This window comes from Rhamphochromis longiceps, linkage group LG15 (genome assembly GCF_057381845.1).
Source record: "Rhamphochromis longiceps isolate RC_006_pf linkage group LG15, R_longiceps_female_GT1.1, whole genome shotgun sequence".
Taxonomy (NCBI): Eukaryota; Metazoa; Chordata; class Actinopteri; order Cichliformes; family Cichlidae; genus Rhamphochromis; species Rhamphochromis longiceps.
The window spans coordinates 16,460,130-16,480,520 of NC_140571.1; the positions used below are offsets into that span (position 1 = coordinate 16,460,130).

Below are 20,391 nucleotides of genomic sequence, written 5' to 3' on the forward strand. Positions count from 1 at the left end.
CAAGTGTGCACTCCCTCAACTATTGTAAGTAAAAAGTTAAAATCGCAGAAAAAACAAATTTTTTTTAGGAATTGTTAATTATTACATGCATGCTGGCGCATTTACATAAATTATAAATGCAGATGCAAACACATACACATGAGCACACATTCTCCCAAAAGTAGTCAGACAAAATTTAGCCTAATGGAGCTTCACAGTGGATCCAAGACTAAGAAGGTTATATTAAAACGCTGTTTCTTGTCACTGCTTTTCCAACTTTCCAACACTGTTAACGAAATGGTAAAAATCACATTCAGGGATTCATTTATTTCATTAAGGTTCTGATTATCGTCATATTTTACTAGTTTTCAAAAATGTCTTGAGATTATACTATGACTGCAGCAATACTGATGTTGTTGTATACATATGTTTTACTCGTAGTGAATGTGGAAAAGTGGGACTAAAACCATGATATTTCATAAACGCAAGGCAGCTATACATGCATATTCCATGAATACGTCTGTGCATTTTCTCTGTATTTTCTACAAAATCTATCAGAGCTTTATTCTAACTTCTGTCTTCATCTACTGTAAAGATGTACCTATTGTAAAGCATGCTCAGGCTGTAACTGTCACTATCCACCACATAGTGGAGCTCTGCACCAAATTAACAATACAGGCCAAACTGCTACACCGACACATCTCTGGTCTCTGATTCTTATCAGAGCTATTGTGCTGTACAAGTAAAAGGTTAGATATTGTATGAATCCGTTTACATTTCCCTTAAAATAACAGCACAACTATAAATGCACAAAACCATTTCAGCAAGCATCTTTTCTTCAGCCTGCTTCACCAAAATCTCCACCTTTGTGCAGAACGGACCTAAGCTTTGCTGCTTCTAAACTGACAAACATGATACTGTTTTGATGATTTTGATGAGTTCATTTAAGCGGTTATGATAAAGCAGATACATAATTTCATTTTATATTTACTTAAGATCTTTTGATTGACATTTTCTTTCACTCTACCTTTTCCTACTTTCACTTGAGAAAACAGCTGTAATGTGCAAGAACACAATACATTCAGCTCTGACATTTCTTGTACCAGATCATCAAAAACTAAGACAGCATATTTTAAACATAAAACATTTGGGGGGTTTTCACAAGCCTTTAGCCATTTGGTGGGAAATTAAACTTCAGAAAGCGATTGAACTGGTTCTGAGGGGAGATCAACATTTATGGTGGATGGATGGAAGATGGTGTTACTACAGCAAATACTGGACCAACACACAACAAGAGAATGAACTAAGAGCATATTTGTGTGTGTATGTGTGTGCACGCATGCAAGTTGGTGTGTGCATTCAATGTTGGTCTTGTAAATATTTACCCTCTTTAATAATCTTCATTGAGCTGCTTTAGTGAGTATTGTTTGCAGTTGTCACTCACCTCTTCTTAACCAGCAGAATGGCTACCAGCACCAGCAGTATGAAAACGAGAACACCAGCACTAATTCCAGCGATTTTCACCACCCGATCCGTCTGCTTAGCAGGGTCGGGAATGACTTCTGGTTCCTCTGTGGCACCTAAGAAAGATGATGACAAAAGACATCAACAAGATGGGAACACAGTAACTACTAAAGGGAAAAAGCATTAAAATCACTGTCCAGTAAGAACACACTTGGGATTATTTGTGCATTCCTGGAAGTTTCAAGGAAAACTGAGTTTTCAAATTGTAGGAGAAATAAATAAATAAATAAAACCTCGAAATGTTGCAAAAAAAGGAAAATTTAAATTGCAACGGTATTTAAAGAGAGTTTTAGAGTTTACTGGACAGTAGAGATTAAAAGTATGTTTATTTTTAACTGTTTATTAGCTAACCAGCTCCTGACCAGTTGATATTCTTCCTAGAGACCGGGGTACATATGTTTAAAAAAATGTCTAGTTTCCACCGAAGTAAACGTTTTTAAAAACGAAAATGTTGTGGTCAGGCTCACTAATATTCAAACTCTTTGGAGGTTTTTAGCAGATACACCTGTGGTATCACTTTGAAGCTCCTACATCGTGGATGTCCATGCTGACCACCCAACCACCTGGTGGTGTGATGATAGTACCTCGTCAGCTTTTTACGACTGAGGGGTAAAAAATAAAGAAGAGGGGAGAAAAGCGCCAACGACTCCTATGTTATGAATTTCGATGTTGCATATTTTGCCCACCAGAGGACTCTTTTAAACCTCCCAGTTGGCAACATTGAACCCCGCAAACACAACAACCCACTGATCTGCGCGGAGTTGGGCAGAGCATAAGATGAATAATCTACAACTTGGTCTAACAGCAAATCAAGATTATCTTAGTAACAACTTGTTATCTTAGTAAGGACATATAAATAACTATAATTCGGACTCTTGTGAAAAGCTCCTTTTTGTTTTCAAAACAGCATTCTGAAGAATTAACTAGCCAAATAACACGATCAACCATTTAAGATTTCCAAGAATATACAGCTTTTTCAAACCTAGTCACATCTCTAAACTTATTACTCTGTTGCACTGACTGTAAGGCATATTTAAAAAAGCCCACGTCGCTTCAGGCTAGGAACGTATACCATCTAAGGAAATATGGTTGTTTTTCTCTTAGGCTGCCTTCACATCAGACAAAATCTAGGTGATTAATTACTAAGGTTCAATTATCCCTGTGCTAAAGTTCAGGCAAATATCAGGCCTCTAAATATGCCTTGTAAAGAAAAGTTAAACAGCTGCTAGCACAAATGCCATGGCAACTGTCATTCGAACTGTAAATATAATCAAATATTTCATTTTGGGGGTAATCTGGGTCGCATATTTAAGTACTTAAATCAACAGAAATTTCTTCATTAATATGGTTGCTATGTAATAATGAAACAAAGAGATTGCTTCTACAGCTTGAACTGTATTTGAACATTTTCAGAGCAGGTGTTTTAAAATCGATTCAAGACCAAAAAAAAAAAGGCTATAAAAAGAGATGCATTTCTTGTTGAACTTAAAAATACAATCCTGTAAAAAAAGCAGTGGTAGAGAATCAGTGGAAGCTGACAATGGCCTATACCAGCTGGGTCAACTGAGCTAAAAGCACTCACCTTACACTCACCTTACACAGACATCGGCTTCTCATTTATTTAGTCGCATTATACATGATGGCAAACGTACTACACCGAACTAAATCATCAATCAAATCTGACTCCCAGCAGCAATATTCAAACATTCAAAATAAACATCCCTATAAATGTACACTATAGTAATGAAAATAACCAACTGAATGTCTATGTGTCTTCTCTGCTGCCTCTTTGGCATCACGGTCTCTTTAGAAAATGCTTTTAAAATGCAATTTAACTGTAGCTGTCCAGTGTTTCTGCACCAATGTCACCATATATTGCTTGTAGCCGAACTCATTTCTGCTTCTGATGACTTCAGAGAATTGACTGAACTCCCTGATTTTGTCTGTTTTGGAAAATAATTCACCAGTGACGTTTCAAGCGGAGTGTAGGCTGCAGGGCTTAAATGCTGTTGATCATGGACAGAAAGTCAACAGAAAGACAGAGAGCATCTGTTTTCAGGCTCCCAAGCTCTACTTAGTTGATGTCATCAGAACAGTTCATACTGCAGCGTAAGAACATTATCATGTCTTATGATAATCCAAATAATCCAACTCAGTGACATATGCACAAAATTCAACATAATGCAATACATGCATCAAACAACAACCCACTTCCATTATCAACATAATAAAAATAACACACAAGAATAAAACATTTTTAGTAATGCCTTGACTTCCACAGCCCCACATCAGTCTTAGCACCAAACCAATTAATTCCTAATGTCACTCAACCTAAAGTAAATAGGGTCTATTTTGAGGTCTATTTTCATTGGTGGAAAAATACCTATTTGGTGCTTCAGTGAGTTTTTACAGCATCGGGATGGTGTTTGTGTGATCAATCCAAAATAAAATAAAATACCCAAAGCAGTGAGGGATCATTGTTGCTCACTAATGTGATTTTAATAGTTTTTGAGCCTGGGCAGCAGAGCTCCATCACACAGAAAGACTAGAAGAGCCAAGGCCAACGCCCTCCCTCCATCACAATTATCAAAAAAAGCAACCCAGACCTGCACCAAAACGTAATGGATTCTTCCTTCATCTGTTATGTTTTATGAAATTTGGACTAGTAGTTTTTGTGTAATTTTGCTGACAGATGAACAAACAAACAGAAACAGCATACCTCTATCTCAGCTCTCTGTCCGGGCAGAGGGATGAGATAAATCAAGCTTTTACTATGCAGCCAATACTTACTAGGTTTATTTATGGTAAAAAGTAAAAATCAAGATATTTGAAAACAGAGAATGCTTAAACTGATTATGCAGAAAACTAAGTGTAAAGTTTTATGTTGTTTATATAGCTTAACCACAGCTTGGCATAATGACATTATATTGTCTTTTTTTCTAATTTTGTGATTTTTCTTTTTTTGCACTTCTATACCAGCAAATAAAGGGCACTGCTGAGTAGCTACAAAATCTGTTCATCATCTTAGTGCTGATGTACGAAGGCCAAACTTTATTTTAGATGACTTCCACATGGAACGTCTCACTTCATATAACTATCCAACCAAGAGACTATTAGAAGATCACACAGATAAAATATGTCCAAACAAGACACACCAAAACAACAACAATAATCCTTTAAGGGTTCTCAGCCTAACCTCATAATGTCTGCGGAAGCTCTTAATGTGTGTAAAAATGATTCAGGTCAGTACACTAACACTCACAACTTGCCTGCACACAGGCGCACAAAACGCCCTGCGGCAGGAATGACAATACACAATACCCCAAATGACCTACTATGACCACCATCACTTAATCCTCCCTCCCGGATGCATGGTTGAATGCACATAAACACACATGCAGAGAGACGGAGAGAGTAAAGAAGACACAGTGGTCTGACCTCTCGATCCATTAGTGTGTTGGTCTCTCTTATTATAAAAATCTGAAATCCCCTCTAAAGTCGTTCGGCTTCACTCAGACCTCCCTAGGCTAGAAAGACAGTGTCATTTTATTTTAGCAGCTTTTGGGCAGAGTGACCACCTGTTCAAGAAACTGCAACCACCAGCAATTCTTGAAGTATATGACCCTGCAGAGTTAGTGATTTCACACATTTTTGCCTATTTTAGTGTGCAAACGTCCCACCTATGAGACAACTTTCTCACCCTGTACTCTTTGACGTAAGGAGAACAAAAGTGAACTTGTATTATTTGTAGGGCTTTCTTGATGAAGAGGCATTTTTTATTTTACTCCAAAGAAATCCAATTTTAATAAACCTGACACTTGGAAAAGCACCACACGCCACAGAATTTAAAGTCTGAGCTAGTTTGGAATGCCCTCTCTCAATGGGTCCACATATAAATACTTAATCAACTTAACTTAACCAGCAATGATGATTCATTCTATGATCATTAAGGCTGATTGTCCTCAAAATGATGTCACTTTTATTGAGTAGCTTTATGAGGTGTCTGCACTTGAAGGTCAAAGAAGAGAAGTTCAGAAAGGCATTACACTCCACCTTGCTTTCTTGCTACAATAATGCACATTGTGCAAGAAAAAGGACGTAACTCATGAACTGATTCTATTTCCGATCTTATTAGTTTTCTGCGATATCTGATGTAAACCTTCTACTTATCACAAGTTTTCATACTGATATTAAAAAGTACACCAAAATAACAAAAACACTAGAATAATCTATGGAGATTAATGAAGCTTGTAATTGCTTGAGAGCATCACCTTAACTACACAATAATAATACTACTAAGTTTCTGCCATGCTTTAAGGAATTATGTTCTGCTTTAATCTTTAATAAAGCAATAAAATGAAGATTAGTGAACTAATAATTATTTCCTCTTAAAATTGCTGTATCACTACATTTGTGTTGTCATAAAAACAAGAAAAAACTGGTGTGAAATAATTATAGGGCAGTTATAGTTTTAGCAAAAGTGGGAACATTTTGTATTCATTTAAATTTTACCTTGTAGTTCTACATTACAAGTCGAATAAACACTGAAATGCCTGCGCAGTCATTTGAAGCTCAACTCTGCTGGTTACACAACAGTGTGAGGATGTCAGTTTCATTCAAAATATAATGTGTTTATCCTTATTCCTACTCCACACAGATAAACTCTGATCCATCAGCCGCATTTCTAAAAATCTTTCCTCAAAATAGTGTGTGTGCATTTTTGTGCACATGCGCTTATGTGTGTAGTGCCCGGGGATTAACTCCACACCGTTTAAAACCATCTGATAATCTATTAACATGGCAAAAACCTGGTAAAGACCCGACATTTAGACTCAGTGCGCACCAACACACATTTCTTTCAATGCCATGCACAAGCGCAATACTGTTTTCTGTAATGCTCTTAAACCAGAAACAATTTCCATTTGACAAACCTCCATGGGAATAAAGGGCAGACCAGAGGAAAAACACAATAATAAACTGATTAAGGCTGGAATAAGCAAATTTTTTTGGTATCATTGGACCAAAGAAACCTTTTAGCATATTGTGGGAAATAAATTCGTGCACCTCCCCTCCACTCCGATTTCACTCTCTATAAAGGCTGGCTTGTAACAAGAGACTTTGGCCATTCACAGCTGGTCCCTTTAGATCAGATCAGAGTAGTTTAAAAAACAAAAAAAACTATGTAATGGGAATAAGAGCTTCATTGGACTCATGTGAGTATTTTCAGCTGGGAAAGTGGGATTTTAATTCCATGTGAATTCCAAAGTCAGCAATGACTCACTTTAAAACAGAAGTGTAAGAAGTATGTGAATGGGTCCGTGCTTGTCTGGTGGGAGGAGGATAGAACAAAATAGCAGAGCTGCAAGAGCTGCATTCCCCTTAGATTTATGCCAAACCCTTGAAGGGGACCTATTACACTCCAACACTTTACTCTTGGACTCTACTACACCAACATTACATTGTTCGAAATCCAAATATTCCACATTTCTCTAATGCTGGGACCTGGCATATCCCCTTAGTTCGTCTGTTCTTACACTGCAGTATGAACTATTCTGATGCGATGACATCAGCTAAGTAGAGCTGAAGCTCCTATTCCTTAAAGACCACCCTCTTTTTAGGCCAACTTTCTTCTGCCCAGGAGTTGCAGGATTTTTTTTGTCTTTTTTTGACAAAATATTTTGAAAATATTTTTAGCATTGAAGCTGTTCCTAAGAGTTAAATTAAGATACTGTTAAGGTCAAATGGGTTCTTACGTTTAGCTGCCAGCCTCAGACACTGTGTCTTTGTTTCCTGTGGAAAAAAAGACAGAAGGAAGAAACCTTAGTTCCACTAACACACTACAACACGAACCTTGCTCTTAGCGTTTAATATTAAATACTGTACATAATGAGTGTACAGAAGCTGCAACATAATGTAAGTCTATGAGTGCGCCTTTTTGAACCTCATTCAAAAAAATTAAATACACAGCCTACCCTCTCTGTACTGCTGACAGCTTGAAGATAAATGTTGTAGTTCTTCCTTGGAGCCAGAGGTGGATTCCAGAAACCCTGAGGAAAAGAAAGAAGGATCAGTTCACACATGTCTACGATACATTTACAGATTTACAACAAGCAATTTTACTTTTACACTTGGCTGAGAAGGATATCGATATGTAAACATTCAAATTATGTAGCCTTTAAAAAGTATTGCATACAATTTCTATGAACTTTAAGTCGTATCGTTTTTAAAAATAAAACCTCCTGCATAACAGCAACTGCCTTCTAGCTCCAGTGAATGTGTTGTGCTGCCATTTACTTCTGTATTTCAGAATTTTTGATAAACACATCTTTTCAAGGCATTACATACATACGGTTTTGTTCAGATTAAAGACTTGCCTGATACGTCTTGTTGTCTCCCACAGTAAAGGGAAGTGGTTCAGGCAGGCTGCTGGGGGACAACTGGGCAGCATAATAATAAGGGGATCCACCGCTAGATGCACTGTGGTAAGAAACTGGGACCTGGAGAAGATGAAGATACGTCTATAAATGTAACTTCAATTAAATGTAAATAAAAAGAGGTATTTTAATAGCAGAGTCAACAAAGCCCATTAATGGAAATTTATTGTTATTTTTTATTCAACTTCAACCATTTACGCTTATAAGAAAAGCTGTAAAAGGGGCATGGGTTTTCAAACATACGTAAAAAGGATTAATAACCACCTGATAACAGTCAGACGAAGCCTGACGGCGTGTCCGCTGAGGATTCACTTCTTCCACCACAATCTGGTACGCACTGTAGACATAGAGACAATATGAGTACAGATGTAATTTTGGTTGTTGTTATTTTACTAACACACACATGATTAGTGAAAAGCCTTTGACTGCTTTTGTCATGTGATCTATCCAGTTTAACAGATAACAGAAGTGCTGTACCTTATGGGTGCTCCCTTAGCCTGGGCAGGTTTGAGCAGGACAGTGATAGTTGTTGCAGTTTCATTCAGGAAGGCCTCTTGACCATCGTACTCGTCTATTGTCGGAGCTGAAAAGAGAATATGAGGCTGCATAAGTGTAGCTCTAACCTCTTGCTGTCTAAATGTGATATTAAAAAATTTTGAGTCAACAGCACATATTAAAATGTATTTTTTCCACCTGAAATATTAGTTGTCACATTGAGCGTGGTTGCAGGACCAAACCCTTTAGAGGTCGATGCTCGTATAGACAGCTGGTATGTGACACCTGGGTGGAGCTGAGAAAACATGTGATGGGAGGCGTTTGAAGGCAGTGACACTGTGAGCCCTGGTCGTTGCAGAGGCACCGAAGGGTCAAACGAATGCACGCCACTGTAGCTGATCTGAGTTGGAGTAGAGAAAGCGAAACCATTTTTTTTTTTATTTGTTTATATTTTTCCAAAGGATTGCTGTGTTAAGTTTGGCCTCTACAACAGCTGCTAATGATAGTACCTCATACTGTATAATGACTCCATTGGGTTCCGTTGGTTCCTTCCAGGAAAGACTTATTGTTTCTTCAGATGGAGTAGCTTTAAGTGACTGACTGGGAACTGGACCAGGAACTGTTAACACACATAAATTCATGCAGTTCTAATAAAATCAACAGTATAATGTTCTGCAAATGAGAAACCAACTGCTAAACAGAAATACACAGATTGAGAACAGGCAGCAGTGACATTCCCAACACATGCAGAAACGAGTTACAGATACTAAAAACACCCTTTGTACAAAACTCCATCCCTTATTGAAAAGTTTGCTTCATAAAAAAATACATAAAATGGATAAAAACATTTGAAATGGGGAAAAGAATAAAAAAAAGGTGTGATATGTGTATCGTACCATCTTCATCGGTTTGTATGATGGTCTCATCACTCTCTTTCCGTCCCTCCGGATTAGTGAGAATCATTTTCAGGCTGACGTTGGTGTAGGGCGGCAGGTTCCCCACCAGGTGGCGTGGTGCTAAGAACAAAAATGGGGTCAACATAAACACACTGCAGAGTAAAATGTCATAACATTTGCAATGTATTTAGGATCAAAACCAATTTTTCTCACTCAGTAATCTGCTGCTGATTTTATAATGGTCTATGTAATGTAAAATCAGAACTTAGTGTTTTTAAATGTATTGTTAGGTGTGAGTACCGGTAATAGTGTGAGAGCTAAAGGCAGTTTACCACTTGTTTGCTTTCACTGTAAAGCCTTATATTTCAAACGAAGGAACAAGAGAGCTGTTGTCATCTGTCTTGAACCTAAATATGTAATTGATTATGTAAATATTGGCTATCACATTTCTGTCAGTCAGCTACTACATTTATTGACTAACGGATCAATAGCTGAGCAGGTCAAACTGAGTGTATGAGAGACATGACTTCAACCAATAATTAATTATTCACTTTTCAGGGAATGATTCCAACTACTGTACCTACAACCTATGTCCATTCCAATATTCTTCAACATCAGTGCTTCTGATATTATGTCTGGCTTCAAAATGAAGTGGTTGTCAATACTAGTGTCAAGCTCACTGTGAATAAATGATCCACTCAAATTTGAAATCTCGCTGAAAGCAGACACCTTTTTATTATACTAAATTTCAGCACTTTTAGGGTTGTTACTTTATCAAGTCTTTTTGTACTTCTTTACCCATGTCACAATGAATAAAAAGCAATGTAACACTAGAAAACACCACGACTTCAAATCCTGCATCAATGTCAGTAGCACAGTACGGTAGCACCTTTAAGGTAGGAAGAAAAGTAAGTAGTACCTTTAGGGTCCATGTCCAAACAGTCAGCTTTGCTACGATCGTTGGCAGTCATGTAATGGTAACAGATGGTAACGTTAAAGGTGTGACAGCGGGTGATGTTGTAACCCAGCGATTCCCAGTCCACTGCGATCAAACGCGACCTGGTCTCAGCAATCTTCAGCCTTTTAGGAGTTCGCATAGGTTCTACAAAATAAGAGAAGAAAGAAGATCTGTGATCTATACATGTTGATATAGATCTATATTTTTTCCGATACTGCAACACTCTAATTGCATCCAACATTTGAGGAAGCTTTTGAACTACTGCATTTCCATGAAGTAACTATGTTGCCAAAATGACCAAGAGCTCTGTGTCAACATTTTTCCTCACTGGACTTTACAAAAACCTATTTCTTCACCACCCTTGTCAATCAACTATTTCTCAAAAGCAATAGCTTCCATAAGGACACGTCGTTTTTTTCTGTCTTTTATGTGTATTCAGACTGTTATTGTCAATATAATCAACTTTCCCTCCTCGGTGCCCAGGGCTTTAATTACCTTAACTGGCTCATTTAGCTGGATCAATAATCCCACAGTGCCCACACACACACACACACACACACACACACACACACACACACACACACACACACACACACACACACACACACACACACACACACACACACAGCCACAGAAGAGACTATAATCACAAGGCTGTGCTATTCCTCCTCTACATTCTGCATGCAAGAGTCCTGCCTGTGAGTCCACTATATATATGCCAGGGAGTACATTTAAATACATATATTTCTACCTGCTTTCTGCTGCATTCACCTTAAAAGCCTACCTCAGATACAGGAAATAGCATTCAAGCTATGTGGCTATCAATCCACAAGATATTGCTTTCCTTTGGAAAACAGAAGTAAGGTAATATCTTTAAGCGCCACCAATTGCTGTCAAAGAGTTATTTCTCCTTCTAACTAGAGAAGATATCCATCAGTCAAGGCAGATTCCAGAGGATGTAACAGTCTATTGAAATGCCTCTGCCACTCTACCATCTTCCAGAGTAAAGCATGATAAATATTTTTGAACTGAAGCACAATATAGCTAGCAGCTTGGTGTATCCTCAGGCACATTGCCATAGATCTAAATCACTAATAATATGTCACTAATAATTTATTTATTACTAATAATTTATTATATAAATAGACTTTTAATCCTAATGGGTCAACCACTTGAGAAAGGCGGTGAAATACAGTACACTTCCATGTTGCAACACTCTTCAAGTATCTTATCCAAATGCTTGCTATTTTTGATTAATTTGGTAAATTCAGGGACTTTCTGTTCTGGATATTTTAATCAGTTTAAAAAGTTCTCGATGTTATAATCAAAATTATCTTTCTAATCAGGCTCAGTACTTCCAATACTTAAGAAATGCCTTGATTAACTCTGATATTGATTGGATGCATTGGTCTTTGACATCGCCAGAGTGAAATACATTACTGGGAAACAAAGACAAACTTAATGAAAAGCTTTGTTCTTCGTCAAAAATTGAATTCACGTTGATAAGTCTATCACCTGTTGATGTTTTATTCCTCTTTTATCCAGTCTAGCTGTAACCCACCTGATTCCTTATGTCCTCCCAAGATTTTTTAATAAAAACGGCTCACCTTAAATAGAGACGCACGTCTCTCCCCAACCCCTCCTTGTCTTGCTCTGTGTTTTTCCCTGGGTCTTCCTCTTTCAGAGGAGACTACACAAGGACACAAACTTGTCGCTTCTTCTGACAACCCATTATCTGCCTGTCACTCACACACACACACATGCACGGAAGCTCACAGGCACCTACACACACACACACACCCACTCACACTTTAGATTGTGACTGAATCAAGATTAAATCTGGGCAGAGCATTTATAGGTGTGTTTGTGTGTGCGTGTGTGTTCATCTCAGTAAAACTTCTCATAATAACAATTCATTGTCAAGGACAAACACACAACTCTTACATACACTCAACAACACAAAATGCAGTCATGCTAATGTTTGCGTAATCCTCTAAACATAAATATGTCACTAATAATGTGACAAACAGATGGACAGAAAATGAGGAATAGAAGAAGACACAGGGGAAGAAAGGCTGTGCAGGTAATTGTCTGCTGAGAAAATATTATTGCTGAACAGCGTGTGTGTTAATAGCTGAGGGGTCGGAGCATTTCATTTTTGCTTCAACCTGTTATTGGATGGTTGACATTTAAATAGAGCAAGACAGAGACCACTGGTTTCTCTGCCTGTCTCTCGCTTTGTTTCGCTGTCTTCCTCACTTGTCTCATTCTCTTCTCTGTGTGTCTCTCTCCCTGTTCAAATCAATAGTTGTGATCCTCACTATAAAACAAGCTATTATGACACACAGGTGCATAGACACACGCACACACATGCTCACAGTTAGGGCAGTGTAATAAATTACATTGATTTCAGGGTCTCTTGATGCTAACACTGCTTCACAGTAAGACAGTCTTCCACGTGGAATTAAAACAAAATATATGACTGGCTGCCTGTCACACAAACACACATGCACACAGTGTCATATTTCCATCACTTCAGGGGGCATTACATTCATTTCCTGGAGACTTGCCCTAACCTACCATCATAACCAGTTACCCAACCCTAACATTAGGCCCTATAATTTCAAGATTTATTATACTGGGACTTTGTGTCCCCAAATGGGAGGTGGTTCCCCACAATGTGAATGTGTAAACAAATTTATGTGTCTTTAACACCCACACGCACCATGACTTTTTTGAAAACCCATTACCCTATTGACTTATATTGTATTGCTGCTTATCTCTATTTATAGTGGAAGCAGGTAGGGAAAGAAAGAGAGAAAGAATGAAAAAAGAAAGAAAGAATAGTGGCAGAACAGAGCAATATATGGACAAAAATGAAACTGGGTTTGAAGAAAGCGAGGAACAGATAAAGGTAGCAGAGAGAGAAAAGGGAAACGGAGACAAGAGACAGAAAGAGAGAAACAGAGGTGGAACGGGGAACGACGATAACTCGTCTGGAATACAGCCAGAGTCAAGCGGGACCAGGTCCAATGGCAAACCACAGAGGCTGCCTTGTCCCTTTCCCCCTCCTTTTGGTAGACAGACAAACGGCTGGATTCATGTTGGAACTAAAAGGCTTTGTTCTCTACAGATGCAGCTTTGAAAACAACAACAATACCAATAAACACTAACAATAACACCAACGACAGAAAGCTTCATATCAGCAGAATCCAGAGGTTGGAATTAAAAAATGGAAAACAAAAGCAAAGGAAATGAAACTAAATGAAACAGAACTATGCTAAAGGCAACCAAACCATGTCCCTCAACATGAGGTATTATGAAGAGCCAACAAACACAGCCATAAAACCATTGTGAGAGGAGATGAAGCTGAAGAAAAAGCAGAAGAAAAGAGGAGAGGAGGGGCTGGAAAAGAAAAGGTTGACAGGAGATGCAGCTAAAGCCAAGTTAATCTGTCCAATTAGTTCCTGGTAATCCTTCCACTGTCATAAGTAAGACAAATGAAACTCCATCCATTTATTCTGTCTCTAACTCTAATTTCTCTCTGCATGTGTGCTTCTCTTTCTAGGCCACATTTAAGTACTTAAAAGGTTCAAATTTGCCCTCCAACATGTTTTCAATTTGCACTTGGAAGCTACATGGATTTTGAGAGGCTAATTATGAAAGCAGCAATTAAGTCCAAAAAACACTATCCATACAGTGCCGTGCGAGTTGTTTCAAATTATGAGGCTGAGAAAAATAAATGGAAATCCAGCTCGTGTCTGATGATTAAAAAGACATGCATGAGTTAAATTCAAAAGCAATTCAAACATAAACGCGAAGCAAAGAGGGAGGAGTCCACAAATGTCTTTTAAAGGGTAAAGTTGGCTCTGTTCTTTATTCTTCTTATTACCCATAAAACTCAACATTACTAATACCAATAACACCTCTTAGTACGTTCACCTTTTGGCTTTTAAACAGTTCGAACATTAGTGTGGTGTGGAATTGACTCAGATCAAACTACAAAGCACATGCTCGTGGAAATGAGGCCATCCAACTTGCAGGATTCATTAATAGGTAATTAGTTGGTTTTATACTTTTCACAGAAATGGTTTCACAGAAACAGCAACCAGAACCTCAGTGATGTAGTATCTCCTCCGTCTCACAATCCATATGGGTCACAAATGTGACCTTGACATTCACCTTGTTTGGCTGCACTACAATCTGGCCAACACTCCAGGAGGAGTGCCCTTAAACTTGCACAGTTTAGGTGATCATAAAGGAGCAGTGATTCTGGTTAATTGCAGATGCACTGCACGAGCATGAGCACACGCTAAAAGTTTAATTTAATTCACCAGACCTGCTTATCAAGAGTCCAATCATATTAACTCATACAAAATAGAGATGATGACAGTACACTTTAAAAAGCAGTGTATTTTAAAGTGTCACATTATTGCAACAAAATGTCAAAAATGGAATAAAATCGCCTTTCATGCAGTGTTTTAGCTCATATTTTCACTGTTTTGCCACAGCGCACAGAACATGTTGCATTTTTTTTATGAATTTCATTAAATTAAATTTAAAAAATGTCTTCTGAGCATGTGACATTTTTGGTTTAGGAACTACAGAATCTCATGGCGGTTGCAAAGCACTTTGCTGAAATCTATCCATGAAAAACTGACCCCTGCAAATAAGAGACCCTCCGTTAGATTAAAAAAAAAAACCCATTTGCCAGACGAATGTGGACCCACACAGACAGAACATTACTGTAAAACTGACATGCACAGCAAAACACGCTCTGTCGCTAAATCTGTTGGCTGCTCTTTCAAGAGACTGACACTTAAAAGTGTTGTACTGCTGGTGTGTGTGTCTGTGTGTGTGCATATTCACATATAAAAAGAAGTACATATGACATAGTGTGTGTGATTCCCTGCAGCATCTGTGTTTGTGTGTCTGGAAATGTGTTTTGTGATTCTATTCTTCCATAAATCCAAGCGATGCTGAGCTTGTGCAACATATGAGAAATACTGTGACTCTCTTGAACTGCGTGTGTGCTCAAGCCTCAGCAACTACGATTTGTCTGTGTGTGTGTGTGTGTGTGTGTGTGTGTGTGTGTGTGTGTGTGTGTGTGTGTGTGTGTGTCTAACCTCCCATGACCAAGAGGTTTTCAGCAGAAAATTCAGGATTTGGATTAAAAGCTACTTCATCACCTTCTTCTGTCACACACACACACGCACGACGCACACTCACTAACCCTTCAGTTCAAGTTGATTATATTTCACCCTTCAGACAAGAGCAATACATCACCACAGAAGAAAAATCGAGAAGAGTTGGAGAAGAGAGACAGAGAGAGCGTGAGAAAGAAGCGGGGACAGAGGAGAAAAAAATGTAAACGGAAGAGATGAAAAGAGACGTGAGGACAAAAGAAGAGAGGAAAGGAGGAGATGAAATCCTTCCTGTTATCATATCAATTGCTCAGCAGTGTGTGTGATGTCTGCTCAGTTTTTTATTAACTATATTGGTTTTTTAATTAAACAGTGTTTCGTGTGGTGGCACGCTTGGGCTGATGCCTGATGCTTGTGTGTGTGTGTGTGTGCATGTCTTCATCATATTGTATTAAACTAAATATTCAGTAAACTACAGGTGGTGGGATCAGACAAACCTAACCAAACAGAAAAAGCAAAGGAGTCATTACCATTTAAATAACATTCCTACCCCGTGCCTGTGTGTGTGCCTCACTCTAACAACAAACACAAACACACACAATCCAACTCCAAGGGTGTGTGCACATTTGCATGTGTGTGTGGATAATCTCAGTTACGCTGGAAACACAAAGGGAGAAGGTGGGGAGATTTAACTAAAAACATCAGCATATTATTCAAAATATAAGTAACGGTGCCAAATCATACACTGTATATAAAAGGTGCGACTGTGACCTCACATACTGATTTGTGGACGACCATTAATTTTCAATTCAATTCGATTTTATTTATATCGTGCCAAAGCACAACAGCAGTCACCTCGTGGCACTTCATACGGTAAGGTAGACCCCCTACAATAATAGAGAGAACCCAAAAAATCAGATGATATGGTGTGATTGAAGCTAGACTGCAGTGGGAAAGAAAACCTGGCAGAACCAGGATCAGTTGGGGCAGCCATCTGCCAGGACAGGTTGGATCAGAAAGCGAGTCAGAAAATTATAACAGATATTTTGAATGTCACCATTTTATTTTGTTTTTTTGAGTGATCTACGTAAGGACAGTGTGTGCTGGTACTGTTTGACTTGCCACACTCTAAATCATATTGTCTTTTTTACTCAAAAGTAGACTTTAATTTACAAAATTACACTATTTTGCATTAAATAAGACCTGCAACTTGTAACAGAAAGCATAAACTAGTCATAAAAGACTATGGAATGAATTTATTTGACTGTATATTAGCGAGATGACTTTTGTGAAACCTCAATTTATACAGTGACAAAAGTAATATTTTGTTTTTGTGCAGAACCACATTACTTTTCTTTATAATTGTAACACAGGAATTTGACCTCTTCGCTGGCCTTGACACTGAAAGTACTCGCCTAATGTCTTTCTTAATATCAGATTCCACTCTATGGCTCTCATAAAAAGTATTTTTCATATCCCTGTTTCTCTCATTAAAGGAGCATTTCTAAATTGCCAGCTTTAGTTTCTCAGCTGAACTGGAGAAAATTGTTCATGCATTTGTCTCAGCGCACCTAGATTGCTGTAATGCTCTATATACTGGATAAATAATCTCTTACACACCTCCAAGCTATACAAAAAGCCATTGCCAGACTACTAACTCGTTCTACTAGGTGAGATCAAATTGCTTATTTTATACTTTCCACATTGGTTCCCAGTAGATTTTAGAATTCATTTTAAAATTCTTGTATATGGAACATAAATGGACAAGCTGCAGATTTTTTTTTGATTTTTTTTATCTCAGAGTCTTATTAAACACACTTCTGCTCACAGTCTTTGGTAGCTAGTTGTTCCACATACGAAACTGAGAACTGGGAAGACACAGAGCCTTTCAGTTTGTGGCAGCTAGGCTTTGGATCATTCTCTCACTCAACTTCATTTAGCTGATTCTGTGGACTTCTTTACAAATCTGTTAAAAACGTAGTTGTTTACAATGCTTTCTGTTGGGATTATTTGGTGTACAGAAAATGTAACATCCACAGCAAAGATTAAATACCAGTCAGAAGCATGCTAGCTAAGCTTAAAGGCTGAAAACATGTGAGAACAGCCTGCATGCATCTGTCCAAAGGTAATCTACCTATCAGCAAACAAAAGTGGCTCATCTTTTAGTTCCCTGGTCAATGAAAAGGTCTTCAGTATTAGATCTCTCGTTTCATCCAACTAATCTAATTGATCTGAGGAATGTTTGTTCATAAGGACATTTGCTGCACTGCTACTGTCTGAAATGCATTTGATGAATAACTACATGCCAGGAAGTCCTTCTAAAAATCATAAAATATTAATGCCTTAATATCAAACATCATAATACACTACAGTTTTTTACAGTCAGGAAAACAGAAAATAAATCAGATGTACAGGATTCATTTTTTTCTTTAGTCTCTAAATTCATAATCGCATTTTCTAGATTTGGCCTGTTATCATCATATTACGTAGATTACAATGAGTTTACGTCTTTACCAGCAATGTGTTCCAGCATGAATGAGGAGAAGAAGATTAATTTCCTCTTCCTGTCAAACAGGAAACTGTTCAATACACGAGTCGCCTGAACAAGTCTATGACTTCCTCTCTGTCAATAAACAGACACCACATACGTGCAGATCCATTCATTGTTAAACACACACACACACACACACACACACACACACACACACACACACACACACACACACACACACACACACACACACACACACACACACACACACACACACACAGGTTGGCACACATCAGTCAGACCTTGTGGTTATGAGTTTTCATCTCTCTTTCATTTTTATTCTCCAGTTTCATCATTCTCTCGCCTCTTGCACTCTCTCGCCCCACTCTCATTCTCTCTTCTCTTTCTTTTCCAGCCTTATTGTTTTTCATCATCTCTCCATCGCTCCCTTATTCTGTTTCTCATTCAAGCTCATTGCTTTTATTTCTGTCTCTTTCTCTCTCATATCAACCCTCTCTCTCGCTCCTGCTCCGTCTCTCTCCCTCAGGCTAGCTGTGTTTATATTTCAGTCGTTTATTTCTACAAATGTCAGACAGTGTTTCTGCCCTCCGTCTATTGATCCACAGAGAGCGAAAGATGGGGAGAGAGAAGCAGGGAGAAAGGGGGGAAAGGCAGTGAAAAAGAACGAAGCAGAAAGAAAGCTATAGAGAAGGCACAAAGGGAGGTATGAAAGAGGAAGAGTAGCAGAGAGAAAGCAGGAATGAGGTGACAGAAGTATAGAAAAAAACAGTATAAAAAGTGATAGAAAGTGCAGAGAGCCTCCAGTGTTATAATCACTCTTTTGCGCAGATCACTGAGCAACCAAGAACTGACTCAGGCTCTCCCCTCCTTTCTTCTCCAATTCCACCCCTCGCTACACCTCTCCTCTTCCTGCCTGTTCATTGTACAAATATCACCCTACCAACTAAAATATATATACCAAGACAAAAAGAACAGTAGATGGACAGATCGATAAATAATAAGACAAGCAGAAAAAAGCCTGTGTGATCAAGAGGGACCAATTAAGTAATGCCATCTGTGACTTCTTGCTAAACCTGGCTGATCTTCTTTTAGGAGAACATACATAAGGAAGGACTCTATTGACAAGGCAAAGTCTCTAATCACAAAATCAATACATTGAATCCTAACTCTTCTATGTTAACATATTGCAGCTGTCCTACCTGCACATTTGGTCCGAGTAATGAGCGGCGGACCAGGTTTCCCGGTACCTCCCTCTCCTGGTCTGGTCAGTAAGACCCTGATCTCATACTCTGTGTCTGGGTCAAGATGCCATAACTTGTAGTTAGGAGAGTTCACAGCATGAGTCTCTGTCCAGCTGCCAGATGTCATACGGTACTCAACCTATTAGAAAGAATAGAAAGTATTAATCCGAACATCAATATTAATGTCAGTGTCATATGATAATCTCTGGAATACAAAGGTTTCCTCCATGACCAGATACCATGCTTCTGCTTATGACTTATAACCTTGTGAAAATATGCAAATGACAACTTGTAATCATGTTTTTCCTTATTTTCTTTCATATGCTGGTAAATTGCTGGATGTACATACTAAGCATGGCAAAGAAGAAATCAAGAAAAATAATCCCTGTGAACCAGACGCTTGTCTCCATTTTTAGACAATTTTCTATGATGTAAGTGAAGGTGGATATCCACAACAATGTTCTCTCAGTCACATGACTGGTGTGAGCACAGAAACAAACCTATAGTTTAAGTGTTTTATTTGCAAGAGGCAGACAATCAGAAGAAAGCTTAGAGGTCAGCTTTCTTCATATAAGCTAAATCGGAATTATTCATGTGACTTAGAAGCCACCTGTTTTCCTGTAAGATTATAAATGGTAATTGTTATGGTCTTTGTTAAAGGTTTGTTAAGTAATTACATAATTTGTTAAGTTTGCATGACTACAATGCCCCAATTTACAATGTTAAAATGTTAAAAACATCCAGTACTTCAAGACTAACACACCTCCTTTAGTATTATAGGTCCATCTCCAAATATGGAGTTAGCATTGAGCTGAATTAGTAGATAAGTGGGACCGACACCGAGCAGCTGAGGTGGTGCAATTGGGTGCGGAGGCTCTGGGGAGAGAAAACAAAGAACAAGAACATGTAAGTTGGTTTTGCAAAAACAAGGTCACTTTAGGGTGGCAGCAAACATAATAAAGTCAATCTGATAAAATACCTCATTAGTGGTCACATGATCTTTGTGAACTCAAACATTTTAAACAGAATACCTGCCAGCTATGACAACTGTCTAGGGTCTAGGTCTTGTAGCCACGACACCCACTCACAACACGAGCTACGTGAGCATCATGGCTAATTAAATGGTTTAAGATGCTTCATAGGGCTGCTTAGATCCCATGTCCTTTTACTAAGAATAAAATCATAATAATAAAGTTTACACTCTACAC

The 20,391-nt window shown here is 38.3% G+C and overlaps 1 protein-coding gene across 9 annotated transcripts in view; it reads right to left on the reverse strand.

The window, feature by feature from the left end:
• Positions 1–20,391, reverse strand: part of ptprk (protein tyrosine phosphatase receptor type K) — a 106,609-nt gene that overhangs the window by 21,033 nt on the left and 65,185 nt on the right. For all 9 annotated transcript variants that reach the window (XM_085382849.1, XM_085382855.1, XM_085382853.1 and 6 more), the window contains 12 exons: positions 19,947–20,059; positions 19,142–19,322; positions 10,248–10,430; positions 9,329–9,448; positions 8,942–9,051; positions 8,631–8,832; positions 8,415–8,520; positions 8,202–8,274; positions 7,878–8,000; positions 7,476–7,550; positions 7,257–7,293; positions 1,424–1,559 (listed from right to left, as the gene is read on the reverse strand). In XM_085382849.1, the coding sequence (XP_085238975.1) occupies positions 1,424–1,559; positions 7,257–7,293; positions 7,476–7,550; positions 7,878–8,000; positions 8,202–8,274; positions 8,415–8,520; positions 8,631–8,832; positions 8,942–9,051; positions 9,329–9,448; positions 10,248–10,430; positions 19,142–19,322; positions 19,947–20,059 (1,459 nt within the window). The remainder of the gene's footprint in view (positions 1–1,423; positions 1,560–7,256; positions 7,294–7,475; positions 7,551–7,877; positions 8,001–8,201; positions 8,275–8,414; positions 8,521–8,630; positions 8,833–8,941; positions 9,052–9,328; positions 9,449–10,247; positions 10,431–19,141; positions 19,323–19,946; positions 20,060–20,391) is intronic.